Source organism: Cyprinodon tularosa, unplaced genomic scaffold (assembly GCF_016077235.1).
Source record: "Cyprinodon tularosa strain WSP-4 unplaced genomic scaffold, ASM1607723v1 ctg526, whole genome shotgun sequence".
NCBI classification, from domain to species: Eukaryota; Metazoa; Chordata; class Actinopteri; order Cyprinodontiformes; family Cyprinodontidae; genus Cyprinodon; species Cyprinodon tularosa.
Genome location: NW_024039259.1, coordinates 1,165,801 through 1,193,585, shown reverse-complemented (window position 1 = coordinate 1,193,585; position 27,785 = coordinate 1,165,801). Strand labels below are relative to the sequence as shown.

General features: G+C 39.1%; 1 protein-coding gene across 1 annotated transcript in view; it reads right to left on the bottom strand.

Annotated features, from left to right (window-relative positions):
* Positions 1 to 27,785, bottom strand: part of ift172 (intraflagellar transport 172) — a 108,633-nt gene that overhangs the window by 3,751 nt on the left and 77,097 nt on the right. The window contains exons 31-47 of the mRNA XM_038304141.1: positions 27,616 to 27,709; positions 27,222 to 27,286; positions 23,660 to 23,840; positions 23,457 to 23,566; positions 20,042 to 20,171; positions 14,322 to 14,420; positions 14,093 to 14,202; positions 13,918 to 13,981; positions 13,603 to 13,689; positions 10,118 to 10,234; positions 9,832 to 9,942; positions 9,630 to 9,749; positions 9,445 to 9,540; positions 7,517 to 7,576; positions 5,264 to 5,356; positions 4,614 to 4,767; positions 1,032 to 1,123 (exon numbers count right to left, since the gene is read on the bottom strand). Coding sequence (XP_038160069.1) covers positions 1,032 to 1,123; positions 4,614 to 4,767; positions 5,264 to 5,356; positions 7,517 to 7,576; positions 9,445 to 9,540; positions 9,630 to 9,749; positions 9,832 to 9,942; positions 10,118 to 10,234; positions 13,603 to 13,689; positions 13,918 to 13,981; positions 14,093 to 14,202; positions 14,322 to 14,420; positions 20,042 to 20,171; positions 23,457 to 23,566; positions 23,660 to 23,840; positions 27,222 to 27,286; positions 27,616 to 27,709 — 1,783 coding nt within the window. The remainder of the gene's footprint in view (positions 1 to 1,031; positions 1,124 to 4,613; positions 4,768 to 5,263; positions 5,357 to 7,516; positions 7,577 to 9,444; positions 9,541 to 9,629; positions 9,750 to 9,831; positions 9,943 to 10,117; positions 10,235 to 13,602; positions 13,690 to 13,917; positions 13,982 to 14,092; positions 14,203 to 14,321; positions 14,421 to 20,041; positions 20,172 to 23,456; positions 23,567 to 23,659; positions 23,841 to 27,221; positions 27,287 to 27,615; positions 27,710 to 27,785) is intronic.

Genomic DNA, 27,785 nt, shown 5'->3' with positions numbered 1-27,785 from the left:
ATGGACATGGTCAGCAACAATACTCAGGTAGGCTGTGGCGTTGCAACAATGCTCAATTGGTACCAAGGGGCCCAAAGAGTGCCAAGAAAATATTCCCCACACCATGACACCACCACCACCAGCCTGAACTGTTGATACAAGGCAGGATGGATCCATGCTTTCATGTTGTAGACGCCAAATTCTGACCCTACCATCCGAATGTCGCAGCAGAAATCGAGACTCATCAGACCAGGCGACGTTTTTCCAATCTTCTATTGTCCAATTTCGATGAGCTTGTGCAAATTGTAGCCTCAGTTTCCTGTTCTTAGCTGAAAGGAGTGGCACCCGGTGTGGTCTTCTGCTGCTGTAGCCCATCTGCCTCAAAGTTCGACGTACTGTGCGTTCAGAGATGCTCTTCTGCCCACCTTGGTTGTAACGGGTGGTTATTTGAGTCACTGTTGCCCTTCTATCAGCTCGAACCAGTCTGGCCATTCTCCTCTGACCTCTGGCATCAACAAGGCATTTCCGCCCACAGAACTGCCGCTCACTGGATGTTTTTTCTTTTTCGGACCATTCTCTGTAAACCCTAGAGATGGTTGTGCGTGAAAATCCCAGTAGATCAGCAGTTTTTGAAATACTCAGACCAGCCCTTCTGGCACCAACAATCATGCCACGTTCAAAGTCACTCAAATCACCTTTCTTCCCCATACTGATGCTCGGTTTGAACTGCAGGAGATTGTCTTGACCATGTCTACATGCCTAAATGCACTGAGTTGCCGCCATGTGATTGGCTGCTTAGAAATTAAGTGTTAACAAGCAGTTGGACAGGTGTACCTAATAAAGTGGCCGGTGAGTGTATATTCTAATGAATAAATGAAGGGGGCTGACATTAATAATCTATAGTCAAGTGAAATCCAAGGATGTGTGTTGATTTGTTCATGTTAAGAATAAAAATCAAATAAACTAAGTATACTGATGCCCACATATTCGTCTATATTCAAATGAAGTAAAGCGGTTTCCTGTTTCCCAAAATGAGCAAAAGTCTATCTCACCTTTGTTGCCATAAGAAATTTATTCCAGTCTTCTTTGTTTGCTGCTTTTCCTGCAGCTGGAAACTCAATTTTGTTTCTGAGAACAGGATAACCTTCAGGCAGACACAAGAAAGGACAAAGTAAGAAGTAAACTACATCATAAGGGCAAACTATGAGCAAAAGCAGCAGAATAAAGGCAGGTTTTGTGGATAAAAAAAAAAACACTGTATTATTCAGCTGTTATCCGAATAAAAAGGAAAATAATTATAATGAACCAGCATTCATCCAAGTGAGAAGCTTTAATGAAAAACTCTAATCAACTAAAAGCACAGAACAAACGGAAAAAAGATGAAATGAAAGGAGACGAGCAAAACTATTAGAAAAACGAGGAAAAATGCTTTTACAACATAATACTTTCTTCAGAACAGAGGAAAACGCTTCTATTTTTTTCCTTCATGTTCATAAACACATCATATATTTTCATATAAAGTTCTTCATGAATCATGCCCATGTTTAATGTTGGATTAAAAAATAATTACAATGCTTCAGAAACTTCAACATATTGAACTGTAAATACGGCTCCAAAGTTCGTTTCTTTGGGTGTTTACAAAGTGAAAGATTCTTTTTCATGTTTATGCTACATAGAAGTATTTGGATTAAATGCTAGGATATCAATGTTATGATCTCACTACATTTATATTCACTGGGAAAACAAATCACAACCTTGCTACAACCAATCAACGATCACGATTTGTCCCAAAGTGAAACAGTCGAGCAGGTGCGTCTCTCTCGCTCAACTTCACCAGGATTTAGGATTAGACAGGCATGGCGGACAAGGGAATAAAAAAAAAAAAAGAATCTAATAAAAGCCTAAATGTTGTTAACGTTAAAAAAGGTGTAAAAGAAGGATGGCCTTCTCTGAGCAGCTGAACACTTGGTGCGAGCCAACAGTTGTTTCTTGTAGGCAACAAACAATTCTTCCTTTTTTTTGTCATAATTACAGTGTTTACTTATGTTTTGCTTAACCCTTTAAAGCCCGAACCCTGAAATAATTGACAGAAATTTGGAATTTTTCAAAATTAGAATCGTCTTTGAACTTTTTTAATATGAGATTAAAAAAACATACATTTTGTTTAAGGTAAAATAGATCATTTATTTGGATCAACTTTGATACAGGATAATATTTCATACGTTTTCTGTTCACTGCGTGCTTCTGATTGTGTAGGTCAGGGTTAAAAGAACAAAACACAGCACATGTTGCAGTGGTCTCGAAAAATCAATGTCAAATATGATACACTTGGCTTTAAAGAGTTAAGGAAAGCTTAATTAACTATGAATGCGTTTCAAAAAATAAACTCCATAGAATGCAATGTGCTGGCATGGCCTGCAGATATAATCCACAGCCTGATGATTCATGCAATAAAACATGCTTCAGTTTTTCACCTTCTTATTTATGTACCAGATTCTCTAACATCAAAACATGTCAGACACTTCTTCACTCACAGCCGGCCTAGTTTTCCCCTCTATTGTTCATTATGGTGGCTGTGAACCCATTCAATCTCTGGGTAAATAAATCAATCCATGTGCCAATTTTTTTTTAGCTGAATTCAAAACAAACTGAAGTAATAGTTTTTGGACCAAGGAGGATTGTTTAAAAGTTAGCATTCGGCTTCAGTTAATCCAGCCAGAAACCATCAATCAGGCTCTAAATCTGAATCTAGTGATGAACCCAAACCTGAACCTTTAGAGGCTCATAAAGACAGGAACAAAGATGGCCTTCTATCACGTACATCTCAAGGATTAAAGGACTGATGCCTCAGCAGGATCTTTAAAAACTCATTACTGCACTGGTGTCTTCACATGTCGGTATAAAAAGTGGCGCAGACAGCTGCACTAAAACTACAAAAGTGGAGAACATCAGCCCATTTCTAAAGCCATTATACTGGCTCCCTGTATCTATAGAATACATTTTAATAAACTTCTGTTATTCTATGAATCACTGACTGGCTTAGCACTAAAATACATTAGACTTGGACTCAACTTTATTTATCCCTTGGGATTACTCCTTTAGGGAAATTATGGTTCCAGTAGCTTATATAGAATTCCAAAAGTTAAAACAAGATGTCACTAATGATAAAAAAAAAATACAACAGACAATATAAAAAGAGTGTATATAATAGTAAAAAATGACCTTATAAATAAGTAAAAAATTACACAGGCTCCACAGTAGTTGGCATATATTATTGCCCAGTGAGAGAGAAGAATATTGCACATCATTGACAAAAGGTAATGTTTTACATAAGATGTCCAAGGAGGGGGGTGCTACGGAAGAGGATTAGGGCCACAAAAAAAAAAAAAAAAAAAGTTAACTGATTTTTAAATTTTATTTCAGTTTAACATGGGGGAAAAAAGTCAGAATTCTGACTTTATTCTCAAAATGTTTCCTTTTTTCTCAGAATTCTGACTTTTTTCTCAGAATTCTTACTTTTTTCTCAGAATTCTGACTTTTATTTCAGAATTCGGACAGATAACAAACATGTTAGCATCAAGCCATAGCCATGTCTGTTTTAGAGACTAGCTCTCTTGTTTTTAATGACCTTCTGCTCCTCTATCAATGAGGGGACCCCTCGGACACGTAAAAAGTTGCCCAATTCCATCATTTTCCACCAATGTGTCACTGGCCCTCGCAACAACTCACACCTTTTCAGTGAAGCTGAATGCTCCCACATCTCTTCCTTCATGGTGCCCATCTACATTAAGATCCAAAATTCTGAGATTAAAGTCAGAATTCTGAGAAAAAAGTAAGAATTCTGAGATTTCTGACTTTTAAAGTCAGATTAAAGTCAGAATTCTGAGATTAAAGTAAGAATTCTGACTTTTTTCCCATAATAAACTGAAATAAATTTTTTTTTTTTCCAGTGGCCCTAATCCTCTTCCGTAGGGTGCTGACCCTTGTCCCTCTTCCTAACACCACTTTCTTCCCCCAGGTGAGGAGTTTTACAGATTGATGGTTTAAAGGAACAGACTTGTTGTCAGTAGATCAACCAATGAGACCTCTCAGGTCTCCTGGCTATAATCTAAGCCGCTTTATATCAAGATTTAAACATATTTGTTTAGAGTGGCTATTGACTGTACCATCTAAACATTAACAGTAACGTTTTCAGTCCAAATTTCCTTTAATTTTTATTGTTTTTTATATAATGATCTTATTTTAACTAATTATTTGTATTCTATTTAATTACTTAGTTTTAGTCTCCTTAATAACACATAATGTTTCTCTCCCACTGCGGTCTACTTGTCTTTTTTCATGTTCATAACTTTGAATGTTCTTGCCAGGGAAATGTGCTTTAGAAATAAACTTGCTTTGCTTTTTATTTTTCTGTTCTTCAAGCCTATTGAGTCTATGGATGTCATATAAAATGGACTTGAAGGATAAACTTTACTGAATAAAATAGACAGTTTATATGCAAGATAAATGTTTTGAAAATATCAGATATTATTTCCTTGATGTTTTTCTCTTAAGGTTTTATCTCCTTCAAGGTTGTCAGAGATTTTATCAGACAATAAAAGAGAGATTTTTCCATGTTAGATATGGTTTCTTACCAGTGAGAACACAAGGCAGCGAGCGGAGGCCTGTTTTGGAGGCCACCAGCGAGGCTTCGTACGTGTCCCTTTCGTCCCGAGGGAGAACCTGCTCCAGCCGGTTTTGCACGGACACCATCAGCACCCAATCACGGATCTGCTCCAGCTGGGCTTCCTGTCATCCATAAAACATGAATTAAAAATGGCTGCTTAAAAAAAATCTGTGAGCAAAAACCAATCCTTAAAAAAAAAAAACATAATTTTAGAATCAAAATAAATACGTTTAAAATAAATTGAATATATTCCCATCTTTAAAACTCACAGATAAGGAATGGCAAGAGTGGAAAAACATGTAAACATCTGAACAATTCTGCCTTCATTGATTCCGATTTGGCTAAAATCTGTAGGTTATTCATCTTTTGTGCCTCATGAGTCTGTGTTAAAAGGACCGAAGATGATGAAACGGATCAATCCAACAGTTAATGTTCAGCTGACAGTGACGCTAATGATTTCATAAATCCACACAATCTCATTTATTAACAAGACCACAGAGGAATGTGACACTAACTCCCTGGGATCTGATTTGCAGCACGACATCGATATTGTCTCCATCTATCAGGCTGTAATTTCTGCGTCGATCTGAGGTGAGTGGGTGGAGGTGATTTTCTTACGGTCACACAGAGTTGGGTGGGAAGATGAACCTCGAAGGGAATGTCCGTGTCCAGGAAGTCGGAGTGATCGGGAGCGTGGCCGTCGTCCAAGGCCTGCAACCAGGAGGCAAAACAGAATAAACAGAATAAATCCACAAAAGAAGTTATTTATAAATGACTGGTTTTAGAACATAAAGACAAATAATGGGTTTAAATAGATAAAACAAATGTATATCATATGTTTATGTGAAAAAAAAAATTATGAACTATGTTGTCAAAATGCTAATTTGCATGTAAAATAAAAACTGCAAGAAAAAATTGACACTATAGAACCACTTTTATACAGTAACACAGACTGGTAAACAAGAAGGGGAAGTGCCTTGCCCAGGGGCAACTGAATAGAACCTACAACTTCACATGGATAAATTTCACCCCATAAATTTAACGCTTGATGCGTTAAAAAACACCCGGATGTCCTTCTTGTATGCACTGGAGCATATTATTAATATTTTCCTCTTGGAAGGTTTGTATATGTAGGTTTGTATAGGAGGTTATGACTCATTTAGGCTGCAGAAAATTGAGAGAGAGCAAGACTTCAGCTCCATCAAAATGGATACGTTTTCTTTATGTTAAAATGTATAGAAAATTCTAGAAATTTTTTCTGCTCTTAACCACAAGGTAATCCTTTCTTTGAAAAGGCTTTCTCTAATTATTCAAATGTATGGGTAAGAAAATTAAGAGAAAGCAAAGGAAACTAGTAGGGCTGGTTCAGGTTCTCAGTCTCATTGTCATTTCAAAAACAGAAAATTAAAAACAATCCACTGGACTTTGTTTCCAAGTTTGAGGACGTTTCGTTTTAACCTGACTCCGCCAGATGGATTTGCTGGAACCTTCCGTTGAAGTAATTTTGGGAAGGGGCGAAAATACTGGTTACTTGATTGGCCTATGTTGGTGATAGACGGGCCAAATAAACCAATCAGATCAACGAAGCATATGACGTACTAACAGAGCGACGACGAAGAGGAGCCAATTGATTGATCAAACTCTTGCCGAAACCAGTCGGGAGAAGAGCAAAAACATCTTTTCCTCAGAGAAAAGCCTCCAGAGCAGTGTTTTGCTCTTCTTTCAGTGAAGAAATACTCTGTAATTCCGATAAAACTTGCTCGATAGCCATGCTAATGCTAGTTTAATCGGCTAAAGTCGCCATGTTCTTTAGACTGTACTGTCGCGCTTCTTGTTGCGCCACACCAAAACCCGCCTCAAAGCCAACGATGATTGGACGTTCGTTTGGTGAACGGCTCCAAATTTTCTTTAACGGAAAGTAGCCAGACTGATCTGCGAGTGAAACCTTGAAAGCTCGCGAGATCAGGATGGTCTCACGAGGCTAGTTTCGTTTCCCATCCAGGAAGCTGTACCTTTGACAGGTCAAGAACCACAAAGCTCTTAAAGATATAAACAAGCATTAAAAACACCCCAAAAGGATGAAAGGATAAAATAGCATGCAGTAACATTACACTTCAGCCATTCTGAATAAAGGAGTTCTCAGCTGTTTCTTAAAATAATAAACAGAATCAGCTGGTGAAGTTTCTCAATCATCCAGGTCATAGACATTCTAATAAAAGAAAATAATAATAATCCATTTGACGCCAAAACAAAGCTTTGTTTTTGGTCCACTCTATAAAGCTTCAAACTCAACGCTAATTCTGACATTTTGAATTAAAAAAAGCTTCCTGGATGGGAAGTGAAACGTCTTCAAACTTGGAAACAAAGTCCAGTGGATTGTTTTTATTTTCTTTTTCGTAATTTTAAACTAGTAAGGATACAGAATACGGGTCTTTTTTCTATTTATTATTAGGGCTTGTTTTTGATTAATTTGTGACTCATTCACCTCATTAAGTTATAACATAATGCTTAACAAACACCCAGATTTATTTCGTGTAAGCACTGGAGCAAATTATTGACATTTTCCTCTTGCAAATATATGTATTTACAATCTTTGTAAACATCTCAGTATTTACTGGTCAAATTGAAACTATATTACTAACTTTTAAAACTCTTAATTGCATAACAATTATGTTGCAGAATATCACTTTATTCTTGCAAAGTTGTACCTTTACAAAACTTATTTTTAAGCATCAGAGAATAACCAACTTTTTAACACAAACATTTGACATAGATTTTAAAAATGGAAACTTTTTTGTGATCTTTAAATCTACAACATTCAAGTACGCTCTCAGAGAGAGTCAGTAGGAAGACTTCTCAGCAGATACCTACATCGGACAGGTCCACAAAGTGGTTAAAAAAGATAAAGGCCATGTTCTCCCAACCAACAGCCTGAAAGAAAAAAAAAAGAGAAAAAGGTACTAATGATCCAGCTACAACAGCGTAACTGTAAAAACATTTGATAATTAAAATCACCAGTCATTAGACAGAACTGATCCTTCTTCTACAGCAGTAATTCAACAAAAGGAGACAGCGTAATAGATTTAAAGTCGTAGGGAAGCAGCCGTTCCAACCGTTGCATTTCCGAATTCTCCCGAGTGGTGCACGACTTTACACGAGTGAATATGATGTGTGAATGTGATCATTTATCAAGGGGGGCGGGGTTGTTGTGGTGAAAGGTTCACAAGCAAGTTTGATTGTGGACGGTGTCTCGGACACGTTACTTTGAAAAAGTAATTAGTTATAGTTACTAGTTACTTCTCCCAAAAAGTAACTGAGTTAGTAACTGAGTTACTCCACAATAAAAGTAACTACTTACTAGTAAAAGTAACTATTGCGTTACTTTTGCGAGTGTATGAAATGAATAACTGGGGATGTCTAATTCTGAAATCCTGTGTTTGGGTTGTTATAGATACTGCAACATGTAGCTATATCTATATCTATTCAATCAATCCATCCATCATCCATCCATCCATCCATCCATCCATCCATATTTCTCACTTTCTCCATATAGGTCGTTCACGTTCTCCGTAGTTCCCCTGTGGCGCAAGCACAGGGCGGCTGTTACGCGCCTTTAGCGAGTATGCGCGTTTCCAGTCGCTTGCGCAGTGAATCGTGCCGCCGTGCTGTGCGGAGATGCAGGGGAAACCATATCTGATGGGGAAACGCAGCTCGACGTAACACCTGTATTTCCATCTGGAAACCACTGTTTTGCCGCTGGAGTCCTCCTCACTCTCCATCCTCCCCTCTCTCATGACGCGCGCACGTGTCTTATCATGAAAAAAGGTTAATTGTGCGACCTGAGTAACGGGCAGTAACGGGGTGTCGGCAATTGTAACTGCGTTATAGTTACAGTAAGAGTAATCATTTTGATTACTCGTTACAAAAAAAAGGTAGCGGCATTACTTTCAACGTCGTTACTCCCATCACTGGTCTCGGAAGCATCTTGCTAACCAGTTAGCAACTTAGTGCTAGTAGGTTCCCAATGGGAAATTCCATTGGGACCAAGTAGCACTTAGAAGGGACACTATCAAGGACGCTATGGACAGCGGAAACATGTAAGAGGAGGAGGGTTTTTTTGTCGGAGGTCGTGGATGAGTCTCCTCCGTCATCCATTTTTTATCTAGAGGAGGAAAGCGGGGACGAAGATGTTGTGGAAGAGGACGCCAGGGCGGCAGAAGCTTGATTTGGTGTAGAAGGCTTCCAGCCGTACATGTTTGAGCCCTTGCCTCGCAACGCTGCCAGTTCTGTTAGCTCTACGCCTGCTGAAGACACAGACGTCCATCCCCGTGAACACTGGGACGGAACTCAATGGGAAAGGAAAGGATTCCGATTTCTTATTTCAATCGTTGTGTATATTAGCTGCGACATATGAATCAAGATGCTCTGACCGAAAAAATTTGATTGACAGATGACCTTTGATATATGATTGACCGAATTTAGGTGTACAAGCTGACGTATAAAAAAACAACACAGATTTTCTAACTTTTGGGACAACATGGTCTGATAAAGAGTACATTTATATACACGTTTAAACCAGAATGATTTGACATTTCAATATGACTTCCCTACGACTCAAAAGTTTAAATCATGGAATCGGAAAATGCTTGAGGAATGTCTGGAAGTTACAATAAAACTGAGCTTTCTGATTAATTCAGACAACCTCAAACCGTTTGTATATCTTTTACAACATTGGTATTTTTTGTAGAAAAAAAATGTATTGAATAAATCATAAACTTTAGATTTCCTAGGGGACCGACCTTGCAGTCTAGGCCAGCTTCGTAGAAAGCTTTGTCTGCACGGATGTACTCAGTGTAGCGCAGCAGAGACACAGACACCTTGGCTGCTATGCTCATCTGAAAATGCAAAAAAATAAAAAATAAAAAGGTTTGAACCGCAGCCACATTTTTTATTTATTCATAGTTGAGGTCAAGCTGCAGTTTACCAGCTGCTCGACTCCCTTGGCTGCAGAGCGAGTGGCCAAGTAGTGAGCGATCAGCAGCATTTGCTCAAAGTCTTGGTGAGCCGGAGAATTGGCCTCCGCTGACTTGGATATGTTCTCGCACTGAAAGCGACGCCACAAAAACAGCACATAAATCCCCGGCATCGTTTTAGAAATGCAGGTTCTTTCTGGTGTTGTGATTCACCAGCTGCTGTAGGAAATTTCGCAGGTCGGCCCACATACGGTACGATTCTGGTCCATCGAGGCTGGGGCTGCTGATCAGTTCCAGAAACAAACGCTTGTAGATGTTGAAATTCTGGTTACAAAAAAAATTAATATCAATGATTCAATGTTAAAAATAAGGGAAAAAAACAAGTATTCTTTAAAATATAACAAGCTAAGTATTCTAAATCAATTTATTAGTGGGATTATTTATCTAATTTCTCTCTGCTCTGTAGCATCCGGACTTCTTAGATATTGTTTGTTTTTACTTGTGGGTTTGGTGGAGCTCCATGTTGCGTGTAGAGCTGCAGAGCTTTCAGTGCATTTTCCTCCTTGATGAGATGAGTTGCGTAAAGAGCAACATATTTATGGAGGATCTTATAGTTCTGTCAAAAGAAACATCAGTGATGAGGAGAAAAGACGAAAAAAATAAATACTTCAACAAGCTTTAAGGTCCTGCATCCTAAAAACAACATAAAACCAAACAGTTCTTTAATCAGTGGTGGTTCTAGACCAAAATGTACCATGGGGCCAGGAGGGGGCCAGAAGGGGGCCAGTGTGTTTTGGAACAGAAAAACATGAAATAAAAAATAGGGCAAGGGATTCAAAAACATTAAGATAGCTGCATGAAGTGAAATTTCTATTCAATTAGGTTTAAATCAAATTCTATGTCTTTTTAGGTCAGTATACAATCAGAATTTAGGAATGTTACATAGTATTGACTTAATTTAAGTAAAAAAAAAAAGATTTTTCTATAAAATAAGAATTATAACTCAAAAAACTGATAAATTCAGCTGTAAAAATTATTTTTAAGTATTTTTCTTAATTTGTTTGGGGAAAAAAATAGCAGATGAAAACTGGGATCCTATCTCACTGAAGCTGAGGCCCCGTCCACACAAAGTCAAACCCTGGCCTAAACGCACAAATGTTTCACCAAACCAGCCTCTCATCCATACGAAGCCGGCATTTCGGGGTCTGAAAACGATCTTTTTTTTTATTAAACCTTTCAGAGTGGGAAGATTTTGAAACGCCGTTTTCGCGTTTCCATCTTTAAGGTCTGACCGCATTTTTTTTTTTACACGCATGCGTCATAGCGTCGCCTCTAAACACGCATGCGCGACACAGTATCACAACAACATGCTACTCATCCTGCTGTCGGGCTTACAACAGAATCTTCTTCTTCTGGAATATCTCCAGGAAGAACAGAGCAATACAGACGACAGAGTTCATCACCTCAATTTGACTGAACCACAAAAATGGACCCGCAGGGCAACCATGTATAAATATTAGTGCGCACGCCCAACATTTCGTTGCCTGTTTTTGCCTATTTTTGCTTTGACACCACAGCGCCACTTACAGGCCTGGCATACATTTAGCAGCGTTTTCATGCATTCGTGTGGTCGATCACATTTATTTTACGTCTCCGTCTTTACGACAAACGTTTTGGAAAATATTAGCGTTTCGTGTTCGTTTTGACTTCGTGTGGACAGGGCCAGAATCACCTTATTATTTTTAAATAATTAGTAAAACACAATTCGTAAAGAAAAAAAAATAGATCCAAATGACCTACACAGTAAATGTTGCAAAGTTAAAGTTACACTCATGAGTACATTTGGTCCCACTCTGAAATAGTGTGGAACCAAATGTACTCTCAAAGTGTTACTTTGCTACTACTAGTAGCACTTTTTTTTGTATTATGCCTTTGGAACAGGGGCCATAATAGGGGCCAAGGCATGATCTACAGGGGAACTGGCCCGCGTTGGCCCCCATCTAGAACCACCCATGGCTTTAATGATGAGGTTATAACATTGGAAATAGCACTCTGGATATTGAAAGTGGATTAGAAATATTATTTTTTCTTTTTAAACTTTTTCAAATAACCATAAATCTCAATATCTCAATACAGATTTTATGTCACAGAGTAATAAAAAGCAGAAATCGACTGACAGCTTTCCTTTTAAAGCCCCGTATACAGATTATTCTGACAGCAGTCTAACTGATCTTATATATGACCTGTAAGTCGATATTGGTTTATTTTCTTCGATATACATTTTAAAATGACAGAAAATAAGTTTTACACAAGTGTAAAAAAAATCTCTATATACACTACCATTCAAAAGTTTGGGGTCACATTGAAATGTCCTTATTTTTGAAGGAAAAGCACTTTACTTTTCAATGAAGATAACTTTAAACTAGTCTTAACTTTAAAGAAATACACTCTATACATTGCTAATGTATATTCTAGCTGCAAATGTCTGGTTTTAGGTGCAATATCTACATACTGTAGGTGTATAGAGGCCCATATCCAGCAACTATCACTCCAGTGTTCTAATGGTACAATGTGTTTGCTCATTGGCTCAAAAGGCTAATTGATGATTAGAAAACCCTTGTGCAATCATGTTCACACATCTGAAAACAGTTTAGCTCGTTACAGAAGCGACAAAACTGACCTTCCTTTGAGCAGATTGAGTTTCTGGAGCATCACATTTTTGGGGTCAATTAAATGCTCAAAATGGCAGAAAAAGAGAACTTTCATCTGAAACTCAACAGTCTATTCATGTTCTTAGAAACGAAGGCTATTCCATGCGAGAAATTGCTAAGAAACTGAAGATTTCCTACAACGGTGTGTACTACTCCCTTCAGAGGACAGCAAAAACAGGCTCTAACCAGAGTAGGAAGAGAAGTGGGAGGCCGCGTTGCACAACTGAGCAAGAAGATAAGTACATTAGGGTCTCTAGTTTGAGAAACAGACGCCTCACAGATCCCCAACTGGCATCTTCATTAAATAGAACCCACAAAACACCTGTGTCAACATCTACAGTAAAGAGGCGGCTGCAGGATTGTGGGCTTCAGGGCAGAGTGGCAAAGAAAAAGCCATATCTGAGACTGGCCAATAAAAGAAAAAGATTAAGATGGTCAAAAGAACACAGACATTGGACAGAGGAAGACTGGAAAAGGTGTTGTGGACGGATGAATCCAAGTTTGAGGTGTTTGAATCACAAAGAAGAACGTTTGTGAGACGCAGAACAAATGAAACTTTGCTGGAAGAATGCCTGACGCCATCTGTTAAGCATGGTGGAGGTAATGCGATGGTCTGGGGTTGCTTTGGTGCTGGTAAGGTGGGAGATATCACTCCATTTTGCAACACCATGCCATACCCAGTGGACAGTGCTTGATTGGAACCAATTTCATCCTACAAAAGGAGAATGACCCTAAACACACCTCCAAATTGTGCAGGAACTATTTAGCGTAGAAGCAGTAGAAGCTGATTTAGAGTAGAGTAGAAGCTGTTGCTTTACAGTAATTAAATCATTATATATGCAGATCATGTATAAGGATTTGATTTTTCCCCCCATTCTTTCAGACATATTTTGTCAATACATGTGTTTGAGTGTAGAAGCTCTCCATGCCATCACCCTAATCTTTAGCTTTCACCACAAATGCTCTATCAGATTCATATCTGGCCTCTGGTCAGACCTTTCCAGAACATTATCCAGTCAGAGGAAACAGATTGGTAACATTTAAAGATTTCTTTAAACCTTTGACTAGGCCACTTTTAACACATGAATCTGAACCTTTATGCTGCCTCACAACAAAAAAATACAACATTAATTTAAATGGACATTTTATCAACAAAAATAAACCTTGAAGCTGGTTTGATCTGATGAGGTAGCGTCCATGTTGGTTGCTATCATAGATGAACACGGACATGACAGATTATACAGAGGTGGCTCTAGAAAGCCTGCTGTTGTACCTGTTTGGATGCCGTCTCCAGACATTTGTCCCACTGGCCCTTCTCTGCGTACAGGTCCAGAGCCGCCATGACGTCCACACCCACCAGCTGGGCACAAAGTCACAAAAACATTTTGTCAAAACACTTCAAACTGAACCTTAGAATCTCTATTGGTAAAAAAAAACGTCTTTGGATGGGATGTTTAAACTGAAGAGTAAAAAAAAAAACTACCGTAAAGGAACAAATTAGTGGTTGGCATTAATGTTTAGGGTTGATTTATTATAATTAGACCACAGGTTCATCACTGGATTGGTAATTTAGCAGGAATGTGCTTACCGACTCCACTCTGCCTTGGTTTTTAAGGTGCTCCTTGTACTTCTGATCCACGTAGTCTTCATATCTGCAGAAAGAGCATAATCCATTAACAGATTAGAACTATGAAACCGTTTCTGTTGTTAACCTCCAGAAGAGATGCAGCTCTGTGGTAACAGGGCAGAGGAGATTCGCTAACCTTGGTAACAGCTCTTTGGCCACTCGCTTGGCTTTATTCCACTCCTCGCCTTGGATGAAGGCATCGATCGCCTCTTTGATGAGGTCCATGTTGAGGTACAGCTCGGCAGCCTTGGGTGAACAAAATAATATTTTGGTGAGATTAGTCTTCAAAGCACAGATAAATGAGATTGACGTCAAGTCTTAACATATTAGATCCTTAATATTTTTGAATAGTTTTTTTCACCCACAGCATTAAACTTCCTCAGCTGTGTAAGTCGGGGCCCGATGATATGAACCACCTCTGCGGCTCGGTCTGCACTCAGGAACTTGATGGAAAGTTCTGCTGCCTGGAGAAAAATACCCAAAAAATGAACTAAATCTTAAACATCTTAAACTTTGTATAATATGATCCACAGATGATGAAGAAACAGTGTTGGTAACAAAAAACTTTTGCCGAAAGCATCCAGTGACCACAAGGTGTTTAATTACAGGCGTCCTCACCTACTTGTCTGACTTTTTCATGCTAAAAGGTGTTTGTAACTGTTGGGTTTCAATCAAAACCTGTTGGAAAATGAAGTGTAGAGATGGCATAGGTTGTTTTTTTTGTATGTACGAGCTTTTTAAATCAGATTTAAACCAGAAAAGTCAAAAAGGGAGAGATAGCCTGACTTTTATATCATCACAACCTCCTCTATTTCACCATAGAGGTAAGTCTGGCTTCTAACTATTGTGTAGAACAATGTTTCCCGACCTTTTTTGACGTGTGTACCCCCTCTGCCATTGTATCATACCATAAGTACCCCCATGGTCAAATGTGTTGATTATTTTTCAAAAATAAGTGTAAAACTGATGAAATAAAAAAAAAAAAATACTTATTCGATTTATTTAACTTGAACATTTAATGCTCAGATATTTCATTCTTTTCAATTATAATAAAAAATTACAAATATGCTGCCAGGAAAGTAAATAAGTATTTAAGTAAATACAAAATCAAATTAAGTTGCAAATCTATGATTGTTTTTTTTTTTTTACAAAAAATTGAGTTCTTCTCAATAAGTCCCCTAATACATACACTATATTGCCAAAAGTATTTGCTCACCCATCCAAATTATTGGAATCAGGTGTTCCAATCACTTCCATGGCCACAGGTGTATAAATTCAAGCACCTAGGCATGCAGACTGTTTTTACAAACATTTGTGAAAGAATGGGTCGCTCTCAGGAGCTCAGTGAATTCCAGCGTGGAACTGTGATAGGATGCCACCTGTGCAACAAATCCAGTCGTGAAATTTCCTCGCTCCTAAATATTCCACAGTCAACTGTCAGCTGTATTATAAGAAAATGGAAGTGTTTGGGAACGACAGCAACTCAGCCACGAAGTGGTAGGCCACGTAAACTGACGGAGCGGGGTCAGCGGATGCTGACGCGCATAGTGCGAAGAGGTCGCCAACTTTCTGCAGAGTCAATCACTACAGACCTCCAAACTTCATGTGGCCTTCAGATTAGCTCAAGAACAGTGCGCAGAGAGCTTCATGGAATGGGTTTCCATGGTCGAGCAGCTGCATCCAAGCCATACATCACCAAGTGCAATGCAAAGCGTCGGATGCGGTGGTGTAAAGCACGCCGCCACTGGACTCTAGAGCAGTGGAGACGCGTTCTCTGGAGTGACGAATCGCGCTTCTCCATCTGGCAATCTGATGGACGGGTCTGGGTTTGGCGGTTGCCAGGAGAACGGTACTTGTCTGACTGCATTGTGCCAAGTGTAAAGTTTGGTGGAGGGGGGATTATGGTGTGGGGTTGTTTTTCAGGAGCTGGGCTTGGCCCCTTAGTTCCAGTGAAAGGAACTCTGAATGCTTCAGCATACCAAGACATTTTGGACAATTCCATGCTCCCAACTTTGTGGGAACAGTTTGGAGCTGGCCCCTTCCTCTTCCAACATGACTGTGCACCAGTGCACAAAGCAAGGTCCATAAAGACATGGATGACAGAGTCTGGTGTGGATGAACTTGACTGGCCTGCACAGAGTCCTGACCTCAACCCGATAGAACACCTTTGGGATGAATTAGAGCGGAGACTGAGAGCCAGGCCTTCTCGTCCAACATCAGTGTGCGACCTCACAAATGCGCTTCTGGAAGAATGGTCAAAAATTCCCATAAACACACTCCTAAACCTTGTGGACAGCCTTCCCAGAAGAGTTGAAGCTGTTCTAGCTGCAAAGGGTGGACCGACGTCATATTGAACCCTATGGATTAGGAACGGGATGTCACTTAAGCTCATATGTGAGTCAAGGCAGGTGAGCAAATACTTTTGGCAATATAGTGTACATCTAAACTTGACAAATCAGGAAAAACAAACAAACACAAATTATTATTCAGATTCACTGTTATTTTTAGTTTGTTTTCGTCTTTCACTGCGTTTATGAAACCCTTCTGATTCCCCAGCAATGGGATGTTTTAACCATTTATCCTTGACTGCAGCTGCTTTGGTACGTTCTTCTATTGTGACCTTTATCTTTGGCCCTGTCTTCCCGCTCTCACTGGTAGAGAAGTGGTGCAGGAGCACAGCATGGATACCTGCTCTAGTCTTTCATGCAAATGTTGATTGAGACTCTGTTTTTATTAGTTTTCTGTTTTTACAAACAGAAAAAAATAGAAAATTTTGTTGCTTATCATCTTTCGTGAGTATGGGACTCAGTGCGGGAAGAAAAAAATAAAAAATAAATAAATAAATAAATAAATAAAAGGAAGCCATCATTGAAAATGGCATATTTGCTGTTCTATGAGCTCTAATGAAAGCCTGGTTAAAAGCCCTTGAATGAAACGACAGGTTTTCTTCCTTTTATGGTATGATCATTAATATTTAGATGATGACTTTTTTCTCAGAATTCTGACTTTAATCTTAGAGTTCTGACTTTAATCTCAGAGTTCTGACTTTAATCTCAGAATTCTGACTTTAATCTCAGCATTCTGACTTTAATCTCAGAATTCTGACTTTAATCTCAGAATTCTGACTTTAATCTCAGAGTTCTGACTGAATTCTGAGAAAAAAGTCAGAATTCTGACTTTAATCTCAGAATTCTGACTTTAATCTCAGAGTTCTGACTGAATTCTGAGAAAAAAGTCAGAATTCTGACTTTAATCGCAGCATTTTGACTTTAATCGCAGCATTCTGACTTTAATCGCAGCATTCTGACTTGAATCTCAGAGTTCTGACTTTAATCTCAGAATTCTGACTTTAATCGCAGCATTTTGACTTTAATCGCAGCATTCTGACTTGAATCTCAGAGTTCTGACTTTAATCTCAGAATTCTGACTTTTTTCTCAGAATTCTGACTTTAATCTCAGAGTTCTGACTGAATTCTGAGAAAAATTTCAGAATTCTGTGATCAAAGTCAGAATTCTGACTTTTTTCTCAGAGTTCTGACTTGAATCTCAGAGTTCCGACTGAATTCAGAGATAAAAGTCAGAATTCTGCGATTAAAGTCAGAATTCTGACTTTTTTCCCATACTATGCTGAAAAAAAAAAAAAAAAAATCAGTTAACTTTTTTTTTTTTTTCAGTGGCCCTAATCCTCTTCCGTATTTTCTCCCAGGAAAACCAGCATGCATAAACAGCGGGATCAACATATCCACCAGAGGCAGCTTCCTCTTAAGATATGCAAACAAATATGGCTGCTGATGTGTGTATTTCCTAAAGATCAGAACGTAGAAATTTTGGGTTGTGGTCAGGAAACGCCACAGATTTTAACCTGAAGTGAGAACCAGTGGTCAGTTCTGAAAAAGCAGAAGGGGAAACAGAAGCAGACAGAGATGGGTCAGCCTCAGTCAGCGTTTGCTCCATCATTTATTTCAGCACATCAGGGAGAATTACATGAGACAAAAAAGACAAAGAGCCAAACGTATAAAAACTGATTTTAGCCTTAGCCTTATTTGCCTTAGAAACAAATACATTTCTATCATTGCTCTTTAGTTTACCCTTAAAACACGTTGAAACAGATAAAAAAGCTTTAAAAGATAAATAGAATAAAGGTTGATTTCCATCTTTAAGCTCACCACAGGAAGGAAACACATTGATTTCAGTGACCCTGTGATCTTTGCTAAAACACCACCAGGAGACCCAAAGTTCAATAAACAAACGGTTGTAACTCCCGACCCGTCCGTCGGGCTGACGCTACAGTTTCTGGGTTAATAAAAATCCCTGCGGATACAAACCTATTGATTCTTGACACTCCACGACCTTTTCCCTTCAGCAGCGCAGCCAGAGCAAGCATTCACATTTCCAATGATCTCTCTGCAGCCCTGAAGTCAATAGCGCACAGAGCCCGATGTGTGTCTTCACTCTCCACAGAGAGAGAGAGATCCACCGACGTTAGAGACACCTTGACCTTTCCCATTCCTCCAAGATAATCCCAGCAACCAACACCTTCATCTACTTCAAACTTGAAGTTAAAAGAAATTCAGTGAAATCAGGCCTTTATTACTGTTTGATAATAATTTATAGACTGCATCTAAACCATTTACAAAAGGTAAATAGATGTTAATTTCTCCCTAAACATAACATTACTGGCTTTAGCCTTTATTTTAAATTGAACTTGCCCTGTCATGTTGGATGTATGGCTTAATGCTTTAATATATTATCTATTAACCTTTTATAAAAGGTTTAGATGCCGTTCATAAATAAATTAAACACTAATAAACTGTCTGTTAATCAGTAAGACTTAAATAAATAGTTAAATAACATGCTATTGTCAGTTTGCACATATTTGATGTTGCTGCTATTTGTCCATAGCTGTATATTGGTTATTTATGCTCCAGGTGCACAGTTTTAATATTGTAACACTTAACAGTACAGTATTTTATCTTTTCATTTTTTAACTCTTCACTATTATTTTATTCTTATACATTTTTCTAAGCTCCACATACGTGTGACCATTTTTTTCTATAATCTTTTTGCTGCTGTAAACACCAGAATTTGACCCATTGTAACAACTTTAGGACAAATTAAGACCAAAGCTTTGCAGTTCCCACTTTATGTAGACCACAACTGGATGGTTTCAACAGAAAAAGGAGGGTTTTAAAAGCATATGCCGCTTAAATCAAAATGTTGAATCTAAATTGTTTTGGTCTTCAGACCAATTGTTAAAGAAATAGTACACCCAAAACATGATTAGCCTTCATTTTCTACTCACCCCCATGCTGAACAACACTCTGGAGTACTTTTTTGATATCTCAAATGCATCTGGAGATCTGGGAGGCTTCTTGCTGTCTGCCGACATTCAAATAATGGAGGTCTATGGTGCCCGAGGCAGAAAGGTCCATAAAAGTCCACAAAAAACGTTTCAATATTCCTCCATACTGCTCGTCCAATGTATTCCAAGTGTCCTGAGTGGGTAGCGTCCATAATTCACTCGAAACGAAGTCATTTAGAATGTTTTTAGAGCATAAACAGTAGTGTATAGGATTTCCTGAAAGCGCGATCACGAGTCTACGGAAACCGCGGCAGACCAAACCAGATGAAAGTGCGCATTCAGCTCGGCAAAGAACTCATGCTCTTCCTCAACACTGAAGTCCTCAGACATTTTTCTTTCGTTGTTTCTTTCTTTGCACAGGTAAACAGCACATTTCTTCTTCTACGCTTGCATTATTGGCAGAGCAGACGCTGAATGCGCACTTTCATCTAGTTTGGTCTGCCGGCTTCCGTAGCGTTGTGAACGCGCAGGTGCGCGCTTTCAGGAAATCCTATAAAAAAGTACTCCAGAGTGTTGTTCAGCATGGGGGTGAGTAGAAAATGAAGGCTAGTCATGTTTTGGGTGTACTATTCCTTTAAAACAAACCATCAGCTGCAGCGGACCCAGTTACCAACACACAGATCTCCCTACAGATTTATGCTTTTGAAAGTTTAACATCACAGAATGAAACCTCAGCCTTTTTCAGGCAGGGATGTTTAGGCAGCAAAACCGATCGATCTCTACCTTCATCCAGGATTTCTCCATCAAGGCGGCATTGGAGTCATCCTTCACCTTCAGGTAACAGTCCACAGCTCGGGAATATTCTCCCATCTTTTCCCACTCTTTGGCCTGCTCCAGCAAACCTTCGGCACCCCTAAAACCAAACCATCAGAAGAAGACGCTTTTAAAATTCAATTTTTTTTAATGATGCAAAAACTGCATCTTTAATATATTTTTCCCAAAAATAAACTAAATTCAGTTCCTTTTTTTGAAAAAAGAAAAAAAGATAAATACATTTAGAAAATATTGATTTACTGTCAAAACTGAAATTAGTAGTATGCTTGATTACTAAACCACACCTAATAAAGGCAAGACTTGCAGCTGTAAACTCTTCAGGAATAATTTAGTGGTTTTTTCCCCCTCTTTAAATCTAATTTTCATTCGTCTCCACTGGCAACTTTTGATGTTTTCTCTCACGAGCCATTAAAGGATATGGGGCGAGGGGGGTATAAGGGCTGTGTACTGCGGGTTTGCTTGCTAACGAGCTGTTCCTTGTTGGAAGTTCTAGTTGCAGGGAAAAAAAAGATCATGAAAGATGTTTAAATAAAGCATCAAACTAGCTGTTTGTTGAAGGTTTCATTCAGTGTGTTATGGAGGAGAGGCTGTAGAATATTCAGACACTGGATTTGCTGTGATTTCAAATTAAAATCAATTCTAAAATACTTTATTTTTCTCTAAGGCGGAGGTCTTCAACAGGGGGTCCGCGACCCCTAGTGGGTCCACGAAGGTACTGCACAGGGGGTCGCGAAAATTTTGGTTGATTAGACTTTTTTTTATACTCCCCCCTGCAATTTTTTCCAGTTATTTAAATGTCTTTAAATACACATTAACAGAATTTCAAAACACTGTAGTAAATGGATAAATGGAGACAGAAGATGTCATTCAGTCATCATTGAACGCATATAGCGACACACAGGAGCTCTTTCAAGCTGGGCACCGTTTCATTGATTACTGCAACAGTGTTTTCAAAGGTCTGCCTAAAAAGTGGATCAGACAGCTGCAGCTGATCCAGAACGCTGCTGCCCGTGTCCTCACTAAGACTAAGAAAGTAGAGCACATCACCCCAGTTCTAAAGTCCTTACACTGGCTCCCTGTATCTCAGAGAATAGACTTTAAAATACTTCTGTTAGTCTATAAATCTCTGAATGGCTTAGCACCTAAATACATCACAGACTTGCTATCAGTGTATCAACCCTCCAGACCACTCAGGTCTTCTGGCTCAAGCCTGCTCTGCATACCTAGAACCAGAACTAAACATGGAGAAGCAGCATTTAGTTCCTATGCTCCACTCATCTGGAACAAACTTCCAGAAAACTGTAAAAGTGCGGAAAGCCTGAGTTCCTTTAAATCAAGACTAAAAACACATTTGTTTAGGATTGCCTTGGACTGTTCTAGTTAAACAGTTCAACTAAAACATATTTTCTTTAGTACAACTGTGTTTAATATTCTTTTTTGTTTCTGCATTTTTTTATTTAATTTAATTTATTTTTTTATTTTTTCCTACTTGCTTTGATTCTGTTTTATCTTCCTGTATTTTAATCATGTAAAGCACTTTGCATTGTCTTTGTACTGAATTGTGCTATACAAATAAATGTGCCTTGCCTTGCCTTGCCTTACCTTGCCTCATTCACAACACCTGTTCCATCAACCAGGAATCAGAATCAGAAATACTTATATAATCCCAGGATGAAATTACTTTAATTACATTACTCCATATGTAATAGAGTGACTATTGGACCAGTTTGATATAACACAATTTCATAAAATAGAGATAATTAGGGGGTCCCTGCTCCATCTCGCCATCAGTTTGGGGGTCCTTAGCCTGGAACACCTTGTAGACCCATGCCCTAAGGGAAATTAAAGGTTTTAGTAACTTATAGGTTATTTTTATCCAGGTGTTGATAGCTGTCTGTCTTGCACCACAACTGTCGAAGCCTCTGACTGAAGACACTCCGTTGTTTAAAAATCTTCTGAAGAGGAGGCCAATTGTTGTTCATTATTTTCTTCGCTTCAGAAAACATTGTTCTGTGTGCAATCATCTTCAGAGGTTCTAGAGGAGTTCCTAGAACAAAGCTGGACTTCTTTATTAGCTTTTTTAAGTCATTAGCTCTATTTTTGCTTTGGCACCACAGCGCCACTTACAGGCCTGGCATACATTTTGCAGCGTTTTCATGCATTCGTGTGGAACGATCACATTTATTTTACGTCTCCGTCTTTACGACAAACGTTCTGGAAAATATTAGCGTTTCGTGTTCGTTTTGACTTCGTGTGGACGGGGCCTGAACTGTCGCGCTTCTCGTTGCGTCACACCTCAACCCGCCTCAAAGCCAACGCTGATTGGACGTTCATTTGGTGAACAGCTCCAAATTTTCTTTAACGGAGAGTCTCCAGACTGATCTGCGAGTGAAACCTTGAAAGCTTGCGAGATCAGGATGGTCTCATGAGGCTAACAAAGCGGTTCACCAGCACTCTGTACTCAGCTTCTTGTCCATCTTTGTTGCACCCAGAGACTGCAGAGTATTTCAGAAGGTAATGGTACTCTGCTACAGAGCTATACAGAGTAAAAAGGAACAGAGAGAGTACAGTCCCCTGTGGCGCTCCTGTGCTGCTGACTGCTTGATTACACAGCTGACCCTTCAGTCTGACAAACTGTGGTCTGGTTGTCAGATAGTCTTTGATCCAGATGATTGTTGATGCTTCCTTCTGAATCAGACTGAATTGTGCTAAATGTTCTGGAGAATTCAAAGAACATGATCCTTAAAGTGGTGTTTGCCTTGTCTAAATGACAGTGGGTTTGTTGAAGCAGGTGTATGATGGGATCATCAACCCCAACTCCACGGCGATAAGCAAACTGTTGCCTGCTGAGGTGAACCAATAGCAGTCTCTTCATAATGTAGGATGTAAGGGCAACAGGTCTATGGTCACTGAGGACTGTTGGCTGAGACTTTGGTACTCGAACAAGGCAGGAGGTCTTCCAGATCACTGGACCCGTCTCCTGGGTCAGACTAAGGGTGAAGAGCTACTGTAGAATCCTGCACAGGCCTTCGGGACTCTGTATCATAATAACTAACCTGATGGTGTCAGCCCCAGTCTCTCCAGATGCCTCTTTACTTTACTTCAAGAGACAGACAGGTGAAAGGCGGAGGGAGCAGCACCATCTTCTTATTTGGCTAAGAAAAAACTCATAAAAACAGAAGAGTCGAGGGCAGAGGAGGGCAGGATGTTCATGTAGCGGTGGGAAGGAGAGAAAAGGATGCAGAGCTTGTTCCTGAACTGAACCTTTTCAATTTGTGGCTGTTTAAACTGCTATCCATGTAAAGTTGAGGCCTATTTTTGGATGAGCGAGAATAAATGAATGCAGAAGTAGTGATTAGATTACCGGCCACCCTCCTTGGAGTTCTCCCTCTCATACTCCTCCTGCAGCACAGAGAGCTTGCTGGGGAGATATTCCTTACAGATCCGCATTGCATCGCTCCACATGGCTGCATCCTGTTAAATATACAACGTAAAAAAACATCCACTAGGTTAAATAAAAGAATAAGTGCATAAGAACTGCAGGTTAAATCATATTTGTGGGGTTACCTTATATAATTTGACGGCCAGTTCAGGCCTCTGCGCTCGAAGCAGGAACGCTTCTGCTTTCTGGAAATCCTTCTGTTCGAAGCAGAACTTGGCTTGGTCCACCAGAACCTCGGAAACGCTTTCTGGATCGTGGCTCTCGGCCACCCGCTGAGCGTTGGCCCAGTCCTTGTTGTGGGAATACCTGGAACAGACCGCATGGACACACATTCCCATTGGACACAACTTTAAAATGAGGACAATGAGGATTTTTACACAAACTTTTCATAAAGTATAAAACAAGAGGCCAATTTAACCGTCCACAATGTTAAGTCCTCAGACAATTTAGGGAAGGGGATTCAGTGCAGGAGAAATTTTACATACATTCAACATTGCAACATTTTAGCTTTTATAATGCTTTTCAAATATTCTATATAACACAACTAGAAAAACAAAAATCTTTTCTTTTCTTAAAGTTTTCTTTAATCCACAAAAATTAACACTAATACCTCGGGAGGAATTAGTAATTACACCTAGATGTTACAATGAGCCATTGTTACTTGTATATTGGCCAAAGTAGCAGCTAAACACAGGATCTGGTTTTCTACATTGGTTTACTTTTGTTGTTTTGGGTGAAGTGAATTTGTTTGGGTTGTGGTTCTTTGGTTGGCCACATCTTGTTTTCATTTTTGTAAAAAGGTAAATTGATTTCGCAATATTTTTTTTTTGTTTAACTATTCATAAAAGGGAAATTCATGGATTAAGGAGTTAAAATATAGTGAAATACTCACCTCTGCTGTTTCACTCTCCCAAGCAGTTGTGTGCAGGACTGCACCATTGGATAATTGAAGAGGGGGGAGTTTGATCTGATGTATGGTGTTTTCTTTATTGAGTTTGAGTATTTGTTTGGATTGAATTAAAATAGTTGTTTCTGTATTTATTAGTAAAAGTATTTCTTAAGTAGTTTTTCAAAACCAAATGTTCCTTTTCTTCTTATTGTGAAGCTGAACAGCCTTTTAAAAATGGTTTCTTCCAATTTAGGTTCTTCTCTATTTAAGATGTCCTGCACAAGAAGAAATACAAGTTTTGTCTGCTGAAAACTCTACAAAGCATGTTCTTCTTTCAACCAGTTTGGGTCCCACCTCCAAGACTTCTTGGCCTCCTGACAAGCATGTGACACTAGGAGTAATTCAATAAAATTTTTCTATGTAATTGACACTTCGACCACACAATTTCTGTAGCCCTAAATACATTTCTGGCAGGATATTTGAATTTAGAAATCCTACATTCGTATCATTTAGCTTCCTGCACAGACTAATCCTTTATATACTCCATACATTATCTATGGGGTCGAGATCAGGGCCAAATTCTGAAGCTTTCACCCCTACCTGTTCCCAGGATGCTGTGCAACAACCCAGGGACCACTATTGAAATTCATCTCAAATTCTCAGTTTGTCAGATGCTTGAACAGCAGTGTTACTGGTTACCATTAGGTCTGTTTGATGTCAACATGGACTGAGCAGGAGCTCAGATGGACAAGCTAAATGCCTTTAATAGAAAAGTGGACAAAGATTGAGGCGCAGTGAGAAAAATTATCACCAGAAGTTCCAAGGTAAGGCATTCAAACTTTGTTGTCACTCTGAAGCATGGTGTTGGTAGTATCATGCTGAGGGGCTGATTTCTGGGCTGCACTGAATGATAAGGAAGGACTGCCAATATAATTTTTACCTACATTTCTACTACTCTGTGACAACCAGTCCCCCGGAACGCTCGTTGAACAGAGCACTGCTTTGGACAGATACGCACAGGTTTCACAAGCAACATCCTCCCCACAACCTCCTCTCTCTTGGTTAGCCTGTGCAATCGAAGTAGTTCTAATCCGCACACGGTGCACGAATTATTGTATTACCTGCACGCTCGCGTTAAAAAAACACCACCTCGCATAGTCTAAAATCCGGAATGTATCCGACTCGTGGGCATCCATGGAAAACTATCAATATCAGGGAGACTCCCGGAACTTCAGAGAGACTTGGAATGTCTGCCATACTCTACTTTTTTCTCTGCCCTGGGCTTGTTTTCCGAACATACGGCTTTACGATCAACTGTAAGCAGTTTGGCCGAACACACGGAAATTATATTTGATCAAATATATGTGATGAATTTGTTTTTATAAAATGTTTTTCTTCTAAATGAAGCATTTTAAATGCCACAATAATCACATATAATGATTTTTAATGCCAATTAAGGCCTTAATTTAAAAAAATTATAATTAAATGACTTCTAATGATTTTTAATGACCCTGTATATAAATTAGGCTATGTATGCTTCCAAAAAAAAAAAAAAATCACAATCTCCCTTCTTTTTGTACAACTAGACTACTGACCGGCACCAACTTATTTGTAACCTGACTCCGCCAGATGGATTTGCTCCGCATATCCATCTGGAAACCTTTGGTTGAAGTAATTTTGGGAAGGGGCGAAAATACTGTTAGCTGATTGGCCTATGATGGTGATAGACGGGCCAAATAAACCAATCAGATCAACGAAGCATATGACGTACTAACAGCCAGGCTACTCTTCACGAAACCAGTCGGGAGAAGAGCAAAAACATCTTTTCCTCTGAGAAAAGCCTCCAGAGCAGTGTTTTGCTCTTCTTTCAATGAAGAAATACTCTGTAATTCCGATAAAACTTGCACGATAGCCACGCTAACGCTAGTTTCATCGGCTGAAGCCGCCATGTTCTTTAGAATGAACTGTCGCGCTTCTCGTTGCGTCACACCTCAACCCGCCTCAAAGCCAACGCTGATTGGACGTTCGTTTGGTGAACGCTCCAAATTTTCTTCTACGGAGTCTCCAGACTGATTAGCGAGTGAAACCTTGAAAGCTCGCGAGATCAGGATGGTCTCACGAGGCTAACTTATTTGGGCTCTACTAATGTCTGATAATACTTGCTCCTGAACAGAAACAAAAAAATCTTAGTTTGCTGTAATGCAAATGTAGAGCTCCAACCTCAACCATCATGACTGGGTTTAATTATGGTCCATGACAGGAAGCTAACCAATTTATACGAATGGCCTGTACATATATAGCGCTTTTTCAAGTCAGAAGTGAGGCTGTCAAACACTGTCCCTCCGACCATCATCAGTTGGAAATACAGGTGAAGTGTCTTTCCCAAAGACACAAAAAAGTGGGAGTAGCTGGTAGATTGTTTAAAATAACAAGAATAAATCTGGATATTATAGTATGGAAATATTATTGAAGTTTGCATGAACAGTATTTTAGACTGTGTGGATCGGAAAAAAAAAAAAAATCAACAATGATGTAAAACTTTTAAACTCTCATTTTTGTTGTTTTTATTTTAGTACCATGAAGAAATAATAATTTAAATGCCGTATTAAAAGCTTGAAATGGACATAAACATTCCTGCTGATGATGAGTAGATATATATATATATATATATATATATATATATATATATATATATATATATATATATATATATATATTTCTAAGTACTTAGAACATTTTCTGCAAGTTCAACTTAGTTTTAGAAATAAAAAAAAGAAAACTCTTCCCCCGGGACTCACATGGAAACGGCTTCTTTGGGTTTTCCTGCTTTGATGAACTCAGCTTCAGCCTCAGGAAACCTCTCCTGGCAGAATGAAACATGTCAGAACTACTGATTAGCACTCAGTGGCAGAAAGTATGAGCTGCTACTCTGCGGTAATGATGTCATCGAGCTGCATTAGTGACTGATCAAATTTACAACAATGATAATAAGGGAAGCCTGTCAGACTGTCAGAGCTTCATTCTGATGGGAAACGACTTTCTCCTTTACCTAATAAAGAAAAATCCCGGTTTTAATGAGCTAGGCCTCGTTACGAAGCGTTGAACATCGTTTCATAATCACATCAAGCTTGTAAACAAATTCCTCCCCTCTGTGATGGCAGCTGAGATAAATGAGACAGGTGGCTAATTTACCTCGTCCTCCAGGTACATGGCATACTTGAGGTGGATCTCGGGAATCTTCTCCTTACATGACAGGCGAGCCAAGTCAAAGGCAAAGTCAAATGAGCTACAAAGAGGAAGGAAAGCAGGAAATCACACAATCGTTTCCCTTTGGAAAACCATTTGCTTTAGAACTTGCACCC